Source organism: Hordeum vulgare, chromosome 2H, assembly GCF_904849725.1.
Source record: "Hordeum vulgare subsp. vulgare chromosome 2H, MorexV3_pseudomolecules_assembly, whole genome shotgun sequence".
Taxonomy (NCBI): domain Eukaryota; kingdom Viridiplantae; phylum Streptophyta; class Magnoliopsida; order Poales; family Poaceae; genus Hordeum; species Hordeum vulgare.
Window position 1 is genome coordinate 13,109,890 of NC_058519.1, and position 20,217 is coordinate 13,130,106.

The 20,217-nt window shown below is 37.2% G+C and overlaps 1 protein-coding gene across 1 annotated transcript; it reads left to right on the forward strand.

Annotated features, from left to right (window-relative positions):
* The first annotated feature begins 1,249 nt into the window (after positions 1-1,249).
* Positions 1,250-2,616, forward strand: LOC123424958 (acyl-[acyl-carrier-protein] desaturase 7, chloroplastic-like). Its single transcript, XM_045108640.1, has 2 exons — positions 1,250-1,359; positions 1,474-2,616. The coding sequence occupies exons 1-2, from the start codon at positions 1,250-1,252 to the stop codon at positions 2,579-2,581; spliced, it is 1,218 nt and encodes a 405-aa protein (XP_044964575.1). The 3' UTR covers positions 2,582-2,616.
* The last annotated feature ends 17,601 nt before the right edge of the window (positions 2,617-20,217 follow it).

A 20,217-nucleotide genomic window follows, 5' to 3' on the forward strand; every position in this document is an offset into this window, starting at 1 on the left:
TGTAAATAGGTTAAGGCCCAAAAAGAAGCCCAATAAGAAAAAGCCCAAAAAAATAAAACCAGCCCATGTGATCAATTGAAATGGGTTGGGCTGATTTCAACCATGACGTTTTGATTTCGTCGTAATTTTGCCACGTAGGACTGCCATGTAGGACTGGGTTTGATTGCCAACGACAATTTAGGATCGTCGTAAAGGTTACGACAATCCAGGAATCGTCGTAAAAGTTACGACGATTTTGATCAAAACGTGGCTGCTGTTCATTTGTGACGCTTCGTTTTCCACGCTTAGTTTTTCGTCGTGAGATCGTCGTAAATCAAAAACCGTGACGATGTAGCGACGAAAAAATAGCGCCGTGTATCAGCATATTCCTTGTAGTGAGGACTAATTGCACTCGCGGGGGGCCCAGCCTAACGCAACCCTGCCACCATCTCTTTAGCCCCGATTGGTAACACAAACCGGCATTAAAGCCTAGCCTCATGAACCGGGACCAGTGGCAGCATTAGCCCTGGTTCAAAAACGAAACGAGACTAATGCTTCGAAACAAAGACCTATTTTTACTAGTGATGGAGGCATTATAACAATACGGATGGCCAGGCCTGCAATTTCATAATAGATGCTTCACAAATAATCTATTATTTCGTGAATCGAACAATACTACAAGAATGATCATGGACTAACCCAGACAAATTTATCCCTCTTCCAGTCTTCTGATCCTTGTTGCCGCTGCCACAAGTTGTATTGTTCAGGCTATTCTTATTGAAAGGATATGCCCGGCTTCGCTGTATGACCTACTCCCTCCGTTCCTAAATATAAGTCTTTTTAGAGGTTTCATTAAAGAACTATATACGGATGTATATAGACGTATTTTAAAGTATATATTCACTCATTTTGCTTCGTATGTAGTCCATTAGTAAAAAAATTTAAAAGACTTATATTTAGGAATGGAGGGAGTAGACAATATCTGATTCCCCAGCTAACACCACTATGTTGAATTTAATGATAGGTAACATGTACATACATACACATGGGTTACATTTCCGTACACAACACTCTACACATATTGACCGTTGAATACTGCACTAATCTCATCGCTTTATTGTGTGGCATCCGCTTATCCGATAGAAACCCGAACAGCTAGAAAAACCACTCTCAACTAGCTGCTCTATAAATATGTACTGACCACGCTCCCCCCAAAAAAAATGTACTACCACCCAAGAGAAGGTATACTCCTTTTAAAATTGAGTGCGATATGGCGGCTTTATTGCTCCTCAAACAACCTTGTCGACCGGCGGCAAGGACATGGACGACAAGAACAAGGAATGATACAGCTCTCCAGCCGGTGACCAGCATCACCTACCTGTACGTACATACAGATGTTCTACTACTACTTCAGGGTAACACATGGATGAATAATTCGATAGTATGTAAATGCATGCAATTCAACTGACCTTTCGCTCGCTGAATTCTACGCAGGCGCACTGGCCGGAGCGCCGCCGGTGCGGTTAAGCTCGAGGAGGGGGGCACTGACGACGAGTGGCTTGCGTACCTGGAGCCGGCGAAGCTAGAGGTGTTCGACCAGCTGGAGCCTTGGGCGGAGGCGAACGTGGTGCCGCTCCTTAAGCCCGCGGAGGTGGCGTGGCAGCCGTCGGACTTGCTGCCGGACCCGGCGTCGCTGGGCGCCGACGGCTTCCACGCGGCATGCTGCGACATCCGCGCCCGCGCGGCCTGCCTGCCCGACGCGCACCTGGTGTGCCTCGTGGGCAACATGGTGACGGAGGAGGCGCTCCCGAGTTACCAGAGCATGGCGAACCGCTTCGAGGCCGTGCATGATCTCACAGGCTCCAGCGGCACCGCATGGGCGCGCTGGACCAGAGGCTGGTCCGCCGAGGAGAACCGGCACGGCGACGTGCTCAATAGGTACCTCTTCCTCTCCGGCCGCGTCGACATGCCGCAGGTCGAGAGGACCATCCACAACCTCATCAACTCCGGCATGGTCCTCAAGGCCGCGCGGAGCCCCTACCACGGCTTCATCTACGTCGCCTTCCAGGAGCGCGCCACCTCCATCTCCCACGGCAACATGGCTCGTCGCGCGAAGGAGCACGGCGACCTGGCGCTCGCGCGCATATGCGGCGCCATCGCCGCCGACGAGAAGCGGCACGAGCTGGCCTACACGAGAATCGTGGGGAAGCTGTTCGAGGTCGACCCGGACGGCGCCGTGCGCGCGCTGGCCTACATGATGCGCCGCCGGATCGTCATGCCGGCGTCCCTCATGAACGACGGCCGCGACGGCGACCTCTTCGCGCACTACGGGGCTGTGGCCCAGCAGGCCGGCATTTACACCGCCTCCGACTACCGTAGCATTTTGGAGCACCTGATAAAGCAGTGGGGAGTGGAGGAGTTGGCGGCGGCGGGACTCTCCGACGAGGGAAGGCGTGCGCGGGACTACGTGTGCGCCCTGCCGCAAAAAATCCGTATGTTGGAGGAGAAGGCCCACCAGCGCAGCGCTCAAAAAGCCCAGCCCATAAAATCTGCCTCGTTTAGCTGGATCTTTGATAGGCCCGTCAGAATCACTATGGCCTAATCAAAATATGTATTACATGGACGCCTCTATATCTTACGTTCAGCAAGAGTGTAGGAACCCTCGCTTGGTAGCGCGAGTTGGCCGGACAAGCACGTCGAAACAACAGAACTGATTTTTATTTTTATTTATCTTTGTGTTTTATCTTTTTTTGTTTATATTTCTGAAATATTCTAAATAAATATATTATCAAATCACTCTACATATAAAATTGGAAATAATATTAAACAACTAAAAACTGTTGTTAAATGTGTATAGAGAAAATGTTTATGATGTATACGGAAATGTATACAAAAAATGTGAATGAAATAATTTGATGGTTTACTTACAAAATATTAATCAAGCTTTTAGAAAAAACAGTTGAAAAATGTTAATCAAGCATTAGGAAAATGTGTCCTAAGAAAATATTTATCATGTATACACAAGCAATAATCCTACACCTACGAAACGTGGTTTTGCAACTTAACTTTACAATCTAATTCTCCAGCCCCTCGCCATTTTTTTCTTCCAATCTAATGACAACAAATCAGCGATGCGCTAACTTTACCTAAATACGTATGTAGCTGTAGCAAAACCCATACACAAATTGCATACAAAAAAATGTGGACGAAACAATTTGATCATGCATTTAGAAAATGTTAATCAAGAATTTGAAAAAAATGGTTTACAAGTGATTGAAAAATGTTAATCAAATATTTAAAAATGGTAAATGTGTATACAAACAATGTTGATCATGTATTAAAAAATAATGAATACTTTTATATCATGTATAACAAATTGTAATCAAGCATTTGAAAAACTGTTAAACAAGCATTAGAAAAAATTCAATCAAGCATATGAAAAATGCTAAATGTGTATATAAAAATTGACCCTGTATTTCGAAAATGTTGGAAAATTGGATCATGTATATCAAAAGGTCACTCAAGCATTTGAGAGGTATTAAAAGTACTTACAAAAATGGTTGACCATGTGTTCAAAAATATAAAACATTGCATATAAAATATATCAATCAAGCATTTGAAAAATATTAAATATGCATAAAAAATGTTGTCCATTTATTAAAAAATGGTAATCTTGTATTTGAAAAATGTTGATCGAGCATTTGAAAAATCAAAAGTGTGTATAGAATTTTTTTACTATATATTCGAAAACTTTCAATCTTGTATTAAAAATATCAAGCATTAAGAAAAAGTAAAATATACGGAAAATATGTTGACCATGTATTAAAAATGTTAAATCTGTATTGGAAAAGTGTAAAACATGTATTAGAGTTTTTTTTGTTGAGATATACAGAAGTATAGAATGAAAACCAAAAGAAAGAAAGAAAAAAATAATCAAAAAAATGAAAAAGGAACAAAATTTTAAAAGGAAATAAACAAAAGAAGAAAAAAAGGAGGAAATTGGCTCGAATCGCCTCACGCGGGTCGCGCCCGTATGACTAATCACTAACGGAAGCGGGCGGAGTAATTAGCAGGACTGTCTATCTTCCTAAAGACCATGGAACAATCCCTGCATTCTTCCACTTCTCATTCTCTTTTTCCTTTCAGGTGCGCAGATGGGCTGGCCCAATTACTATAGACTCTTCAACGAGGGTTTCTGATGACTTGTTGAATGCTAGCTATAGTCATTGCGTTATTACATATCCTAAAAAAATATTCATACAAAACATACCGTAAATATATATTTAAAATACTAAGATAACTTCAAAGTACCATTTCTATTATTCTTTTATGGGAAAGGATGTTTTTATTAACTCAAATGTACGAGCATCATTCTTGACCTGGAGATCATTAATGCCTAAACCTTCCTCGTCTTTCGTTCCGCACACCACACTCCATTTGGTTAGCCTATATTTTTTATGTTCAGTCTCTCTTTGCCAAAAGAATCTGGATCTGAAGTCATCAAGTATTTGCAATACCGCTTTGGGAAGTTGAAAAAAGGATCATGTAGAGAATTTGTAAGAACATAATTGATCATAAATAGTCACCCTCCAACAAAGAGCAACTTACCTTTCCTATTGTTCAATCATTTCTTAAGTGAGATGCCAATAATGAATTGAAAATCCCAAATATTTAATCTGAATTGAACTTGTGCACTCCTACTCCTGTAGGAGTTGATGGATTCCCCCGAAAAGGAATGGTGATGTAATACAACAGAAGAAAGTATTTACCTTAGTTAAGAACCAAGGTTTAATCGAACTAGTAGGAATCTCCACGCTAACAAGATAAGAAGCACGTACACACAAGCAAAATAATTGCTTGCACCCAACTTGGCAAGGGTGGTTGTAATCCCCTCGCCTTGCTAGTTGTATGGATAAAAGCAAATAATGGTAGATAGTGATATAGCAAAAGAAAAAAATAGTAAAAGTAAATAAAACAGGAATGGAGTGATACGTCTCCAACGTATCTATATTTTTTTATGGTTCCGTGCTATTATCATGTCAACTTTGGATGTTTTATATGCATAAATATGCTATTTTTGGGACTAACCTATTAACTCAGTGCCAAGTGCCAGTTTCTGTTTTTTCCGTGTTTTTGACCTTTTTAAGAGAAGAATATTAAACGGAGTCCAAACGAAATAAAACCTGCAGGATGATTTTTTTCAATAACAGAAGATACGCATGGGACTTAAGAACCAAGGCAGGAGACCTTGTGGGAGGTCACAAGCCCCCTAGCCGTGGCCTAGGAGGGCCGCGCCTGGCAGGCTTGTGGGCCCCACGTGGCTCCTTTGCCCTACCTCTTTCACCTATAAATTTTCTAAAAATCCAAAACCACCAGAGAGAGCCACGAAAATACTTTTCCGCCGCCGCAAGCTTCTGTCTCCGCAAGATCCCATCTGGGACCGTTCTGGTGCCCTGCCGGAGGGGGATTCGGACACGGAGGGCTTCTTCATCAACACCATTGCCTCTTCGATGATGCGTGAGTAGTTCACCACAAACCTTTGGGTCCATAGCTAGTAGCTAGATGGCTTTTTCTCTCTCTTGGATCTTCAATACAAAGTTCTCCATGATCTTCATGGAGATCTATCCGATGTAACCTTCTTTTGCGGTGTGTTTGTCGAGATCCGATGAATTGTGGATTTATGATCAGATTATCTATGCATATTATTTGAGTCTCCTCTGATCTCTTATATGCATGATTTCGTATCCTTGTAATTCTCTTCGAGTTGTGGGTTTCGTTTGGCCAACTTGATCTATAATTCTTGCAATGGGAGAAGTGCTTGGTTTTGGGTTCATACCGTGCGGTGTCCTCACCTAGTGATAGAAGGGGTAGCGAGGCACGCATCGTGTTGTTGTCATCAAGGGTAAAAAGATGGGGTTTATATCATATTGCATGAATCTATCCCTCTACATCATGTCATCTTGCTTAAGGCGTTACTCTGTTTGTTATGAACTCAATACACTAGATGCATGCTGGATAGCGGTCGATGTGTGGAGTAATAGTAGTAGATGCAGAAAGTATCGGTCTAGTTGTCTTGGACGTGATGCCTATATGTATTATCATTGCCTTAGATATCATCATGACTTTGCGCGATTCTATCAATTGCTCGATAGTAATTCATTCACCCACCGTAATACTTGCTACCATGAGAGAAGCCTCTAGTGAACACTATGGCCCCCGGGTCTACTTCACATCATATTTTCAGATCTACAATTTTACTTTGTTGCACTTTTCACCTTCAGATCTCACCTTGCAAATAATCGTGAAGGGATTAAAAAACCGTTTATAGTGTTGGGTGCAAGTTTGTTTGTTTTTGCGCAGGTACATTGGTGCCTCATCTTGATACTCCTACTGGATTGATACCTTGGTTCTCAAATTGAGGGAAATACTTATCGCTACTGTGCTGCATCACCCTTTTCTCTTCAAGGGAAAAACCAACGCAAGCTCAAGAGGTAGCAAGAAGAATTTCTGGTGCCGTTGTCGGTGAGTATTCAAAGTGAAGCTTATCCAAGTAACTATCGCAAACTCATCTCTTGCATTTACATTATTTGCCTTTTTCCTCTCATTTCCTCTCCCCCAATTCTAAAACGATTTTCCGAAAATACCAAAAAGATTTTCCTTTTTATTCGCTCTTCTTCTGTTCGCCTTTTTGTTGCTATGTTTGCTTGTGTTGCCATGTGCCTTCTATTTGCTTGCATCTTCGCTTGCTAAAAATCTATTGATATGGATTCTCATCCACCTGCTAATCTTTTCAAAAGATCAAATTATGATGAACAATTTGCTAGTGAGTTGAGTGCACTTGACTATCTCTATGGAGTTTTGTTTGAAAATCATGAATCTGAAAATTTTGATGAAGTGTTGAAAGAAGAAAATTATAAAGTGGTTCATGATATCTGCTTGAATGAAAAACATGATTGCCATGTTGTTAGTATGAATTCTCTGAATATCTATGATGCTAATAATATGCAAAACCACAAGCTTGGGGATGTTATGCTTGATGAAGATGATATTTTTTGTTTCCCAAGTTTTGGTGATGACCCATATGGTATAATTGATCATGAAAAGAATGCTTTGTGTGATAGTTATATTGTAAGATTCCTTCATGATGTTACTAAAAATTACTATGGGAGAGGAACATATGCTTTCACATATTGCAATAATATAAAGCTTCCTCTTTATGTGTTCAACATTTTGAAGTTATGCTTGTTTTGCCTTCCTATGCTAGTTAATTCTTGTTCCCATAAATTGTTTGCTCACAAAATCCCTATGCATAGGAAGTATGTTAGTCTTAGATATATTTGTCACATGTTTCATGATGCTCTCTTCGTGTCCGATTGCTATCTTTTATGTGAGCATCATTGAATTATCAATGCCTAGATAAAAGGCTTTAAAGAAAAGCGCTTGTTGAGAGGCAACCCAATGAATAAATTTATTTTTGCTTTTCACTTTCTGTTTTGTTGTGTCCACACCATCATAATTATGTTATGATTGTGTTTTTTATGTTTTTAGTGTTTGTGCCAAGTAGAACCTTTATGATTAGTTTTGGTGATGCTTGTTTGATCATGCTGAAAAAGACAGAAACTTTGCGCTCATGAAATTATTTTTAATTCCTATCCAGAAAGAGCTTTTGAGTTGATTCTTTTTGCTTCTGGTTGATATGCAAATTTCCCTAATTGTCATAATTTTCAGAATTTTTGGGATGCGAGAGGTATACGAAGTATACATATTACTACAGACTGGTCTGGTTTTGACAGATTCTGTTTTTGTTGTGTTGATTGCTTATTTTGATGAAACTATGGATAGTATCGGGGGGTAATAGCCATGGAAAAGTGAGAATACAGTAATATAACATCAGTCTAAATAGAAATCAAGTTTACTACAGTACCTAAAGAGTTGGTGGTTTGTTTTCTTATGCTAATGATATCACGAGTTTCTGTTTCAGTTTTGTGTTGTGAAGTTTTCAAGTTTTGGGTGATGTTCTCATGGACAATGGAATAAAGAGTGGAAAGAGCTTAAGCTTGGGGATGCCATGTCATACCAAGCCAAATTAAAGGACACCGAAAAGCCTAAGCTTTGGGATGCCCCGGGAAGGCATCCCCTCTTTCGTCTTCAATCCATCGGTAACGTTACTTGGAGCTATATTTTTATTCACCACATGATATGTGTTTTGCTTGGAGCGTCGTGTATTATAGGAGTATTTGCTTTTTGTTTTGTCACATTCATCCTTGCTGCACACCTTTTTGAGAGGGACATGCACTCATCGTGAATTTGCTAGAATACTCAATGAGCTTCACTTATATCTTTTGAGTTAGGCAATTTAGCTCGCATGTGCTTCACTTATATCTTTTGAGCTAGATAACTTTGCTATAGTGCTTCACTTAAATCTTTTTAGAGCACGGAGGTGTCGTATTTTGAAGAAACAAAAACTCTCGATCTTCACTTATATATTTTGAGAGTGCTCTCTCTAAGTAACTTGGTAATTGGCGTGTGCTATGAAATTAGTCCTAAATATGATAGGCATATCCAAAGAGGATATAATAAAAACTTCTATATTCATGTGCATTGATTAGTAAGAGAAGTTTGATTCCTTATAATTAGTTTTGAGTTATGGATATGGTAATATTAGAGTTATGTTAGTAGGGTGTTGTGAATCTAGAAATACTTGTGTTGAAGTTAGTGATTCCCGTAGCATGCACGTATGGTGAAGCGCTATGTTAGGAAATCAAAGCATAATTGATTTATTGATTGTCATCCTTTATGTGGCGGTCGGGATCGCGCGATGGTTAGCACCTACCAACCCTTCCCCAAGAGTATGCGTTTAGCACTTTGTTTTGATTACTAATAAAACTTTCGCAATAAGTATATGAGTTCTTCATGACTAATGTGAGTACATGGATTATACGCACTCTCACCCTTCCATGATTGCTAGCCTCTCTAGCTCCGCGCAACTTTCGCCGGTGCACAAACCCACCATATACCTTCCTCAAAATAGCCACCGTACCTACCTATTATGGCATTTTCATAGTCATTCCGAGATATATTGCCATGCAACTTCCACTGTTCCGTCTCATGACATGTGCCGTCACTTTCATATTGTCATTGCATGATCGTAAGATAGTTAGCGAGATATTTCAATGTTATACGCTAAGCTAGATCGTTGCACATCCCGTTACACTGCCGGAGGTATTTCATATAGAGTCATAATTGTTCTAAGTATCGAGTTGTCAGTAAATAAAAGTGTGATGATCATCATTATTAGAGCATTGTGCCATGTGAGGAAAAAAGAGAGGCCAAAGATGCCCACCAAAAAATGAAAAAAAAGAGCCAAAGAGCCCAAACAAAAAAATGAGAGAAAAAGAGAGAAGGCACAATGCTACTATCTTTTTCCACACTTGTGCTTCAAAATAGCACCATGTTCTTCATGATAGAGAGTCTCTCGTTTCGTCACTTTCATGTACTAGTGGGAATTTTCATTATATAACTTGGCTTGTATGTTTCAGTGATGGGCTTCCTCAAAATTGCCCTAGGTATTCGTGAGCAAGCAAGTTGGATGCACACCCACTAGTTTTCTTTTTGAGCTTTCACACACTTATAGCTCTAGTGCATCCGTTGCATGGTAATCCCTACTCATTCACATTGATATCTATTGATGGGCATCTCCATAGCCCGTTGATACGCTGAGTCGATGTGACCATCTCCTCCTTTTTGCCTCACAACCTCCACCACACTCTATTCCACCTTTAGTGCTATATCCATGGCTCACGCTCATGTATTGCGTGAGAGTCGAAAAAGTTTAAGAAAGTAAGAGTGCGAAAACAATTACTTGGCCAATACCGGGGTTGTGCATGATTTAAATTCGTTGTGTGGGGATGATGGAGCATAGCCAGACTATATGATTTTGTAGGGATAACTTTCTTTGGCCTTGATATTTCAAAAGTTCATGATTACTTTGCTAGTATGCTTGAAGTATTATTGTTTTCATGTATATAGTAAACTACTGTTTTGAATCTTACAGATCTGAACATTCATGCCACAAGAAAGAAGTTACAAAGAACAAATATGTTAGGTAGCATTCCACATTAAAAATTCGGTCTTTATCACTTCCTTACTCGAGGACGAGCAGGAGTTAAGCTTGGGGATGCTTGATATGTCTCCAACGTATCTATAATTTTTTATGGTTCCATGTTACTATCATGTCAACTTTGAATGTTTTATATGCATAAATATGCTATTTTTGGGACTAACCTATTAACTCAGTGCCAAGTGTCAGTTTCTGTTTTTTCCGTGTTTTTGACCTTTTTCAGAGAAGAATATTAAACGGAGTCCAAACGGAATAAAACCTGAGCGGTGATTTTTTCCATAACACAAGATATGTACGGGACTTGAGAACCAAGGCAGGAGACCTTGTGGGAGGCCACAAGCCCCCTAGCCGCGGCCTGGGGCGCGCCTGGCAGGCTTGTGGGCCCCACATGGCTCCTTTGCCCTACCTCTTTTGCCTATAAATTCTCGAAAAATCCAAAACTAGAGATGGCCACACTGTCAAACCAATCGGTCCAGAATATTCAGGTGAATGCTCAAACTTTCTGTAATGACCAGACTGTTGGGAAGCACGGGAAAACTTTATTTGCTGCTCGTTGCGGCAAAGTGTCGGACAATCGCACAGAGCAGTGATGCAAGCAGCCAATATTGGCTGGCCCACTTCCGGATATATACACTGCGAGCAACCAGTTTTGCGAAGTAGGTTCCTAAACCGGTTGTTTTTGTGTGTATTTTTTGGGTTCTTTTGGCTTTCTATTGTTTTTCCTTTTTCGTTTTTTCTGTGTCATTTTTTTTTAATTTTATTTTCCTTCCCAAAAACTCTTTAGAAATTCCAAAAATGATTGCATTTAAAAAAATCTAAGATTCTGTTAATGTACCTGTTTTTGAATTTTATAAAAAAGTTAAAATTTTATAAAGATTAGAATTTCGAAATTTCCTCAATAATTGAAAAAAAAACCAAAGTTTGTTTAAGTTTTCAAAAACTGTATGTAATGTTATTTTTTGTTCTTCAAATTTGTTCATAATGTTAAATTTTGTTTTCATTTTTCAAACCTTGTTTAGAATTTTAAACTTTGTTCCAATTTTTCGTGTATTCAAAAAATAAGATTTTCAAATTTTGTTCATGTTTTAAAAAAAATATTTGGAATCTTAATTTCTGCTCTCATTATTTTGTAATTTGATCCAAATTTTCAAAGATTGTTCGACTTTCCAAAAAAATGGTATCCTTTTTTGCTTGCAGATCCAAAAAATGAGTTTGTATAAAAATAAATATTCATAAACACTTTCTTTTTTCCTTTATTTTTCTTTATTTTTTTCAGTTTCTCATTTTTTTGTTCTTTTATTTCCATTTTAGTTTTATTACATTTATTTTCTAATGTTCATTCTTCTTTTTCAAACACTTGCTTTTACGAATTTCGAAAATGTACGTGATTTTCGATATTTCTTGCCCTATTTGCAAAAATGTTTGACTTTTCTAACTTTGTTCTCGGTTTAAAACATATCTCGGATATTCAAAAAAATGTTGCTGTTTTTTTCATTTTTATTTATACTTCAATAAAATGTTTGTGATTTTCATAAAAAGTTCACACGTCTGAAAATATGTTTCATTTTTGTAAAACAAATTCTAGGTTTCAAATAAATGTTCTCACGTTTGAGAAGCTGAAAATTGTTACACCTTTTCTAATTTTGATTACAAATTCCAAAAATATTCGTGATTTTTGAAATAACGTTCGGGAAAATGTTCAAAAAGTTCAAACTTTTGTTCACATTTCCAAAATTAGCTCGCAAATTCCAAAAATGTTTGGAATTTTAAAAATGTTCATATTGAAACAATGTATTTTTTGTAATTTTTTCCATGTTATATTTTTCAAAACTTTTATTTTTTGTTCGCTATGTGAAATAATGTTTGGTATTTTGAAACTTCCAAAGAAAATCATGTTTTCGGATATATTTGAGGTTCATAATTTTGTTCGCTATTTCAAAAAACAATGTTTGGAATTGAAGTTGTGTTCGGGTTTCATAAAAGTTTAGTGTATCAAATTTTGTTCCTGTTTCAAAAAATTCTTCAAAATTTATAAAATTGTTTGTGTTTTTGGAAAAAATTTGGGGTTTCAAATATTGTTTGAAAATGTTAGTATTTATCAGTTTTTCTTTGGGAGTTAGAGAAATATGCGGGAATTTCCAAAAATGTTACAGCTTTCCAAATGTCTTCACAAATTCATAAAAAACATGTTTCCAAATTTTCTTTGCGAATTCAAAAAATGTTCACACAATTTCAAAATTGTTCATACTATGGAAATCATGTTCATACTTTTGAAAAACAATGCACTTCAAGTTTTGTTCCTTTTTTTCAGAAGTCGTTTTTCAAGAAATTGTTTGTAATTTCAATAAATGTTCTCGTTTTCAAAATGTGTTCACAATTCCAAAAAATGTTCGTTATTCAAAAAGTACAGGAATTTCAAAGAATATTAACATTTTTGAAAAACATATTCGTGTTTCAAATAAATATCCAGAATTATAGGAAATGATATCGTTTTCAAAATTTGTGCACATTTTCTTAAGAAAAATGTTCATGCTTATGATTATCTTCAAGATTTCAACTTTTTGTTTGCACTTTCAAAAATGTTTCCATGTTTAAAATTTTGTTTTCATTTTGGTAAAAGAATAAAAATACGATTTTTTTGCTCTTAGTTTCCAATTTATCTTTGGAATTCAAAATGCATTCCAGGTTTTCAATAAAAATCGTATTTCCAAAATAAATTGGAATTTAATAATTTTTTTGTAGTTTGAAATTTGAAAACAATGAGTAATGTTCAGTCACACTGCTGTAGTTTGTTCTTTAGATTTGGCGCTACGGATTTTCTGCAATCATTTGTTAGTACAACCCTACACTGGTGATGGAATCCCTCAACAGAAGGTCTGGAGATGGAATTTGTTAGTTTCGCGGATTATCTTTTACGTAATATTTGCGCCCGGCCAATGGTTAAGAGTTCTATTCTAACGGGCCGGTCTAGTTGCGCGCGCTCTGTGCAAAGAGGCGTCTAATTTCCACAGAATGCGCTAAATAGGAACTCCCGAAACACGAACGGCCGAACAAAAATGGGAAAATCCTATTTTTCAATTTTGATATTTGTTCACGTATTTAAAAAATGTCCATGTTTCCTTTTTCTGTATTTTCTTTTGCTTCTATTTCGTTTTTTTCTAAGTTCAATTTTATGCATAATTCAAAAACACTGACTGTTTTAAAATTTACGCACAATTCAAAAAATGTTCACAGTTTCAATATTTGTTCACAAATGAAAAAATATTCATGTTTCAAAACAATTCCACAATTTGAAAAATGTTCGTGGTTTCCAAAAAATTCACATATTTAAAAAATGTTCGTGGTTTTATAAATTTTTCATTAATTTGAAATTTGTTTCTATTTCTAATTTTGTTCACAATTCGAAAAATGTTTGTGGTTTAAGGGGAAATGTTCACAATTTTATAGTTTTGTTCACGAATTTGAAATTTTATCATTTTTCAAAATTTGATCACAATTCGAACAATGTTTTCTGTTTAATAGGAAATTTTAACAATTTTATATTTTTGTTCTCGAATTTAAATTTGTTTCATGTTTCTAAATTTGTTCACAATTCAAAATATGTTTGCGGTTTCAAAATTTGTTCGCAGATTCTAGAAATATTCACAATTTTATAGTTTTGCCATAAATTTAAAATCTATTCCTGTTTAAAATTTGTTCACAATGCAAAAAAATAATCGCGGTTTCAAAATATTTTTCAGGATTTGAAATATGTTCCCGGTTTTACAATTTTGTTCATAAATTTGAAATTTGCTCATAATTTAAAATATGTTCGTGGTTACAAAAATGTTGTGGATTTTCAAAAAATATTCTGTATTTTCAAAAACTATTCTTGAAATCCGAATTTGTTTTTGCTTAAAATTTGAAAAGAAAAAGGAAAAAGAAAGAAAAGACGAAAAAAAGAAATAAGCTATCTGAACACTTTCTGTAAGATGAATATTTTTTGAATTTCTGACCAATATATGAATTCATGAAAAATTGAACATTTTTCGTGAGAAATTTTGAATCAAGTCAAACATTTCGAAAAATATGAGCTATTTTTGTATTTATGAATACTTTTAAAACTACAACATTTTATTAATCTATTAAAAAAATAAAAAACATGAACAATTTTTGGAAATGCGGGCATTTTTGTGAGCTCCCGAATGAAATTGGAAACACGAACATATTCTGAAGTTTGCAAACAATTTTTGAAACTAGAACATTCTTTGCATACTTTATCATTTCTTGAACCTTCCGATTTTTTTTTGAAAACATGAACCATTTTTGGAAACACGAACATTTTTTGAAAAACATGAATGTATTAACAAACAGTTGGAAAAAAAGAAAAAAAAGAAATTGGAAATAAAAACAGAAAAGAAAAAAACGAGAAAAAGGAAAAAAAGAAAGAATAAAGTTGTAAAATAAACAGAAACAGAAAAATGGCAAAATAGATTCAGGAACTATCTAGAAGGTTCGCAAAACCGGAATCGAAGCAAACATTTTCGGACCGGCCCGTATCACATCGCTTGATCATGAATCTTGTGCGAAAACTCGACATCTTGACGCAGAAAGCGTCAAATAGAATTTCCGAACTAAATTGTCTGGTTTGAACTAAAATCGTTTGTCTACAGAGGTGCTTGATTGATACAGGACAATCGCATGCCGTCTGATGAAAAAACATTCAAGACGAAAGTTGTGCATCTCGTTTAAGTGAGAAAAATTATTTTGGAATAACCTCCATCCGACATAGTGTGTCGTCTATGCGTCCTAAAAACTGAACGGCTCTCAGGCCTACCCTAAATCAGAGTTAGGTACGTCGGTAAGATTTGGACGAGATTATGAGTCATTTTTCTAGGGGGCAAAGATGATGGCAGTTAAATAGCAACACACAATCGCAAAACCATCTACTACTTTTTACCCTAGTTTTCACATGTCTCATGTGTTCTTTCTTCCTTGTTCTTCGTTCATTCTTTGTGTTGGAGAGCAACGATCTTCAAGGCTCTAGGGGCAGTTTGACCGACCTATGGAGCCCATCCTCGCCACTCTCGCTGTCGGACCCCTCCCGTGTGTATGTAGTCCTGGGTCTACAAAAGTTATCGGTGAGGCTCCTCCTTCGATGAGTCCTGTGTACTACACTCAATGTCGGGTGTATACGGTGATGTGTTTGTGTGCAAACACACTTGTTGGTGACTCCAATGGGGAAGGAGGATCAAGAATCATCATCAACCATGTATAATCTCCCTAGGCCCTCAGAAGTTGACGTTGATAACATCATCAAGCCCAATCAATATAAACTATCGAAGAAATATCATCGGGCCTATGAAGCACACAAGAAGCAATGGGAGGAGGCTTATCGGCCGCTTAAGAAGCAGCATGAGGAGAGGATTTACAAACATTTCTTGCAAATTTCAAAGAGGACTGTCAGGGCAACGTCATTCTGGTTGGAGACATCAAGTTTCCTCCTCTCCTAGACAAACAAGACGAAATCATTGTGAGTAAAGTTTTTTCTATAGAGCAAATTGTTGTGATAGAAAGTCGTGTTAGTATGGGTAATGTGATGGCGTATAATTAATTCATAGCAAATACAACTACTCAGGGAAATACGCCCGCGCCATCAAATGGTAATGTTAGTGTACCTACTCGTGTAGAAAAGCTTAATCCAATTTACCTATTTCACCACACCTTCTACGCAATAACAATATAATATGTCAATGAATTTTTATCTTAACCAAATCAACCAGATTGGGTGCTGCACCTACATACCCTAGTCCTATTATGGGTGTGCCCACTTCGGTGTTGACGTTGAATTGCCTTGTCACACCACCCATATGTACAAGCATGTTTACTGCTCCACGAAATTATGGTTCGGCCCCTACACCACAATAAGAAATAAGGAAAACATAGTGGTAAAATGTATTCATAAAATATTTTATAATTGTATAATCTATGAAAGATTTAAAGAATAAAATGATTCTAAAAACTTTCAATGTACAATTTTAAAATTTTCAAAAATTGCTAGCCCATGCAGGAGCATGGGTGTATGACTAATTGTTTCGATGGAATATAATTAGCAACAGTAAAATTTTCATAATCATCATACCAAGGATTACTATGAGAGGAAACATTGACAATAGTTAATTTCTCATCGAATAAACTTTCATTAACGGGAATAGAATCAACCTGCATGTTTTCCATTCGAGACAAATTATTAGCTACTACCTAGTAGATTATATTATCAGCTCCTTTCCTATCCACAACAGGCAATCAATTTTTTCAAAGTGAAACTCATCTAATAATCGTAGGCTTAGCATATTTTTTCTACACAAAGTACTTAATGCCAACATGATCAGTATGAATGGTAAACATAGAATCAACAATATAAGATATGTATTTACCACAAGCAAAGACAACAACTAAAAAAATTCGTTTTAGTGGTAGCATAGTTTTTTTGAGCAGCGTATAGTCTTAATAGCATAATAGATAACATTTAATATCTTATCAACTCTTTGACTTAGTCGCTAGCATCACTTATAGTTTCTGAAGGCAAACAATTGGGTGATTGAACTGTAGGAGCAAAACTTAAAGCATTCTTAAGAATTCAAAAGCGTACCTACAATAATCATCAAAAAGAAAAGGAATGTCTTTTTTGTAGAAGATAATTTAGAGGTCAAGAAATTTTAAACAAATCTGTAATAAACCTCCTATAAAAATCATCATGACCGAGAAAGCTACGTAACCTTTAACATTTGAGGGGCAACTCATTTTCTCAATAGCTTCAGCTTTACCTCTATTAACTTCAATACCTCTTTCCGAAATTCTATATTCAAAAACAATACTTTTATTTACCATAAAGTGGCATTTCTCTCAATTCAAGACAAGGTGACTTTGTTCACATCTCTGCAAAACCATGTTAAGCTCATGAAAGAAATCATCGAAAGAAGTTCCATGGACGAAGAAATCGTCCATGAATAACTTTATGATCTTCTCACAAAAGTCGTTGAAGATAGTAGTCATACGACTTTGAAAAGTAGTTGATGCATTACATAAACTATAAGACATACGTTTGTAAGCAAAAGCTACAAAAAGACAACTAAAATTTGTTTTCTCCTGATCTTCTCGATAAACACATATTCAAGAGAAAGCAGAATAACGATCAAGATAAAAAAATGTGTGTATGGTTAGAAAATCTTTCCATTATATGATCACAAAAGCAAAGCATAATGATCTTTTTCGATAATTTTATTTAATTTTCTAAAATCAGTGCACAACTTATAATCAGTAAAAATTCATTGTGGGATAAATTCATTTTCATCACTAGAAACAATAGTTATTCCTTCTTTCTTAAGAACACAATGAACATGACTTAGCCGTCTACTATCAAATATATGATGGATTCTGGCTACTACTTCTAAGAGTTTGAGAATTTCTTTTCTTTGCAATTCCTACATCTTATGATTCAAGCGACGTTGATCTTTACCTACTAATAAAGCAAATAGTGCTTCTTTCATACGTCATCCAAATTGCCCTTAAAGTCGACTAAAATTACCATCAATGCCACCTATAAGTCATAAAAAACGTTTCAATCAGAAAAATCTTCAGACAGGGCCGGCCCATGTAGGCACCTCCTATATTACGCTCTGGGCGTTGGAAAAAGATGCAGCACACCTGTTTGGGCCGGCCCATGCGTGGGCGCCTGTTTTCTTACTTTAGTTTTTTTATTTTTATTTTCAGTTCCATTTTATTTTCTACTATAAATAATTTAGAACTTCGAACAACTTTTCTCAATTTTAAGAAACTGAGAATATCGAAATAAAATATTCAAAAAAAATATTTTTTTTAGAATTCAAAAACTACTCAGGAGTTTTGAAAAATGTTTGCATATAAAAAAATGTTTACACAAAAAAGTCCATAAAATAAAAAAGTCAACGATTTTAAACAAAATTCCGTATAAAAATCTTAAAAACAGTTTGTGCCTCTATTTTTAGTCTCATTTTTTATTTTCGTTTTTCTGTTCCATTTTTTAGTTTAAATAATTTAGAACTTTGAATTTTTTTTTTGTAATTTATAAAACTGGGAATTTTGAAATAAAAGTTTGAAGAAAATATAAAATGTTCGTGAATTCGAAAAATGCTCAGGATTTTTGTAAAAATATTCGCATATTCAGAAAAATGTTCATAATTTTGAGAACAATGTTGGTGAAAACAATAAAAATCCATGATTTAAAAAAAAACTTTGTGTGTTATTTTTTGAGTGCAATTGAAAAAATGTTTGCTAATTCAAAAAATGTTCATGCATTTCAAGAAATGTCCTAAAATTTTAAAGACATAATATGATCAGCATCATTGGAGATTATAATTGTTTTTCTCCCGTTGCAACGCACGGGTCCTTTTGCTAGTGATCTATAACAGGCTTGACATCGTATCGTATGAATCTCGTGCTACAAAGAGTAGGATTGTTGCATTTAAGAACGGTCCTAACAGGTTGACCCCATGTGTGAGCCGGCATAGGACCCGTCCGACATGAGTGAACCGACCTGGTAGAGGACACCATGTGCGCAAGCCTGTGCATGCGGGCGCCACACCCTTTTAAAATAGGTGCCTTTTATAAATAGAGAGAGAACGGCCGTGACTTCAAAGTTGAACACACCTCTTTACTAATGACAATTTCTTAATTAACATATGCTAACTAACAATAGGTATGTGCTAATTTATTCTTGCATTTAGAAATCCCTAACCTAACCAATCCAAACACGATATTGAGAAGATCTTGATAAGCAGCCCCGTGCCGTAGAAATGGTGCACACATATGCAATGCGGGTTGAAAGGATGCCCTTTATGCTGTTGTGAAAATACGTGAAGGCTCACTTTTTCTTCAAATAAAGAACTAAGAGCATCTCTAGCAGACCCTCTATAAAGCCGCGATTAGTAAAGTAACTGTCAACATATGGATCGGTGTGGAAAATGCTACCCGATCAAACTATGCAAACACGTCTGACCCTTAAACTTATTTTAAGGGCGCGGCAAAATCCCTTCCCGACCCGCGAAAACACAGGTTTGCACCTCACCCCTACGGTGCCCCGTATCCCAGGAAAGCGGTTGGCGAGAGGGACATTTCAGCCCGCGCCCTTTCCTCACCCCCTTCCGCTCCGCCCGCCATTGGTTCTGCCCGTCCGCCGCCGCCCACCATTGATTCCGCCCGTCCTCCGCCGATGACTCCGGCAAAATCTGCGATCGGAATCACGCCACGGGGGCGCCATTGCCCTCTTCCATCGAGTCGCTGCACCGGCTCCCCGTATTCGCCAGTCCACCGCGGTCGGAGAGCCACCACCGGAGATGGAATTGAGCCCGTGCAAGAAGTTTTTGCTCGAAGATTCATCCGATTCGGACGACTCAGATGTTGAGACGATGCTTCTGACCTTTCACCAGCAGACGGGGATGGCCCTTGCCGTGAAGGAGCATGAATATGAGAACCGAAAGAGGCGGCGAGGATTGACTGTCGGTCGTCTTTGCATTCCTCGAAATCGCCATCTCGAGAACGAGATGTTGATGCCAGAATACTTCGCGGGCAATCCAACATATCCTCCGCACCTCTTCCGAAGAAGGTACCGTATGCGCCGATCCCTCTTTGTGAAAATTGTTCAAGCTTGCGAGGTCAATTGTCGATATTTTACTCAAAGAAGAAATGCCACGGGCTTGATGGCATTTAGTGCATATCAAAAAATCTCGACAGCTATGCGGGTAATTGCATACGGCATTCCGGCTGACTATGCCGATGAGTACCTTCGCATTGGTGAATATACTATAATTAAATGAGTGCGTAGGTTTACCAAAATGATCATTCGTGTCTTTTGTCCTGAATATATCCGGACACCGAATGAGGAAGACACAACAAATTTGATGGCATCTAATGATAGAAGAGGTTGGCCTGGCATATGCTAGGAAGCATAGATTGTATACATTGGACTTGGAAAAATTGCCCAAAGGCATGGCAGGGAACGTATTGTGGCAAGTCTGGTGATGCAACAATTGTGCTAGAGGCCATAGCATCCGAGGATTTATGGATTTGGCATTGCTTTTTTGGTATGTCGGGTACTCTTA

Coding starts and splice junctions, on each gene's coding strand:
- LOC123424958 (XM_045108640.1), top strand. CDS start 1,250: ATGGCGGCTTTATTGCTCCTCAAACAACCTTGTCGACCGGCGGCAAGG. Junction 1,360..1,473: donor GTGACCAGCATCACCTACCT/GTACGTACATAC, acceptor AATTCTACGCAG/GCGCACTGGCCGGAGCGCCG.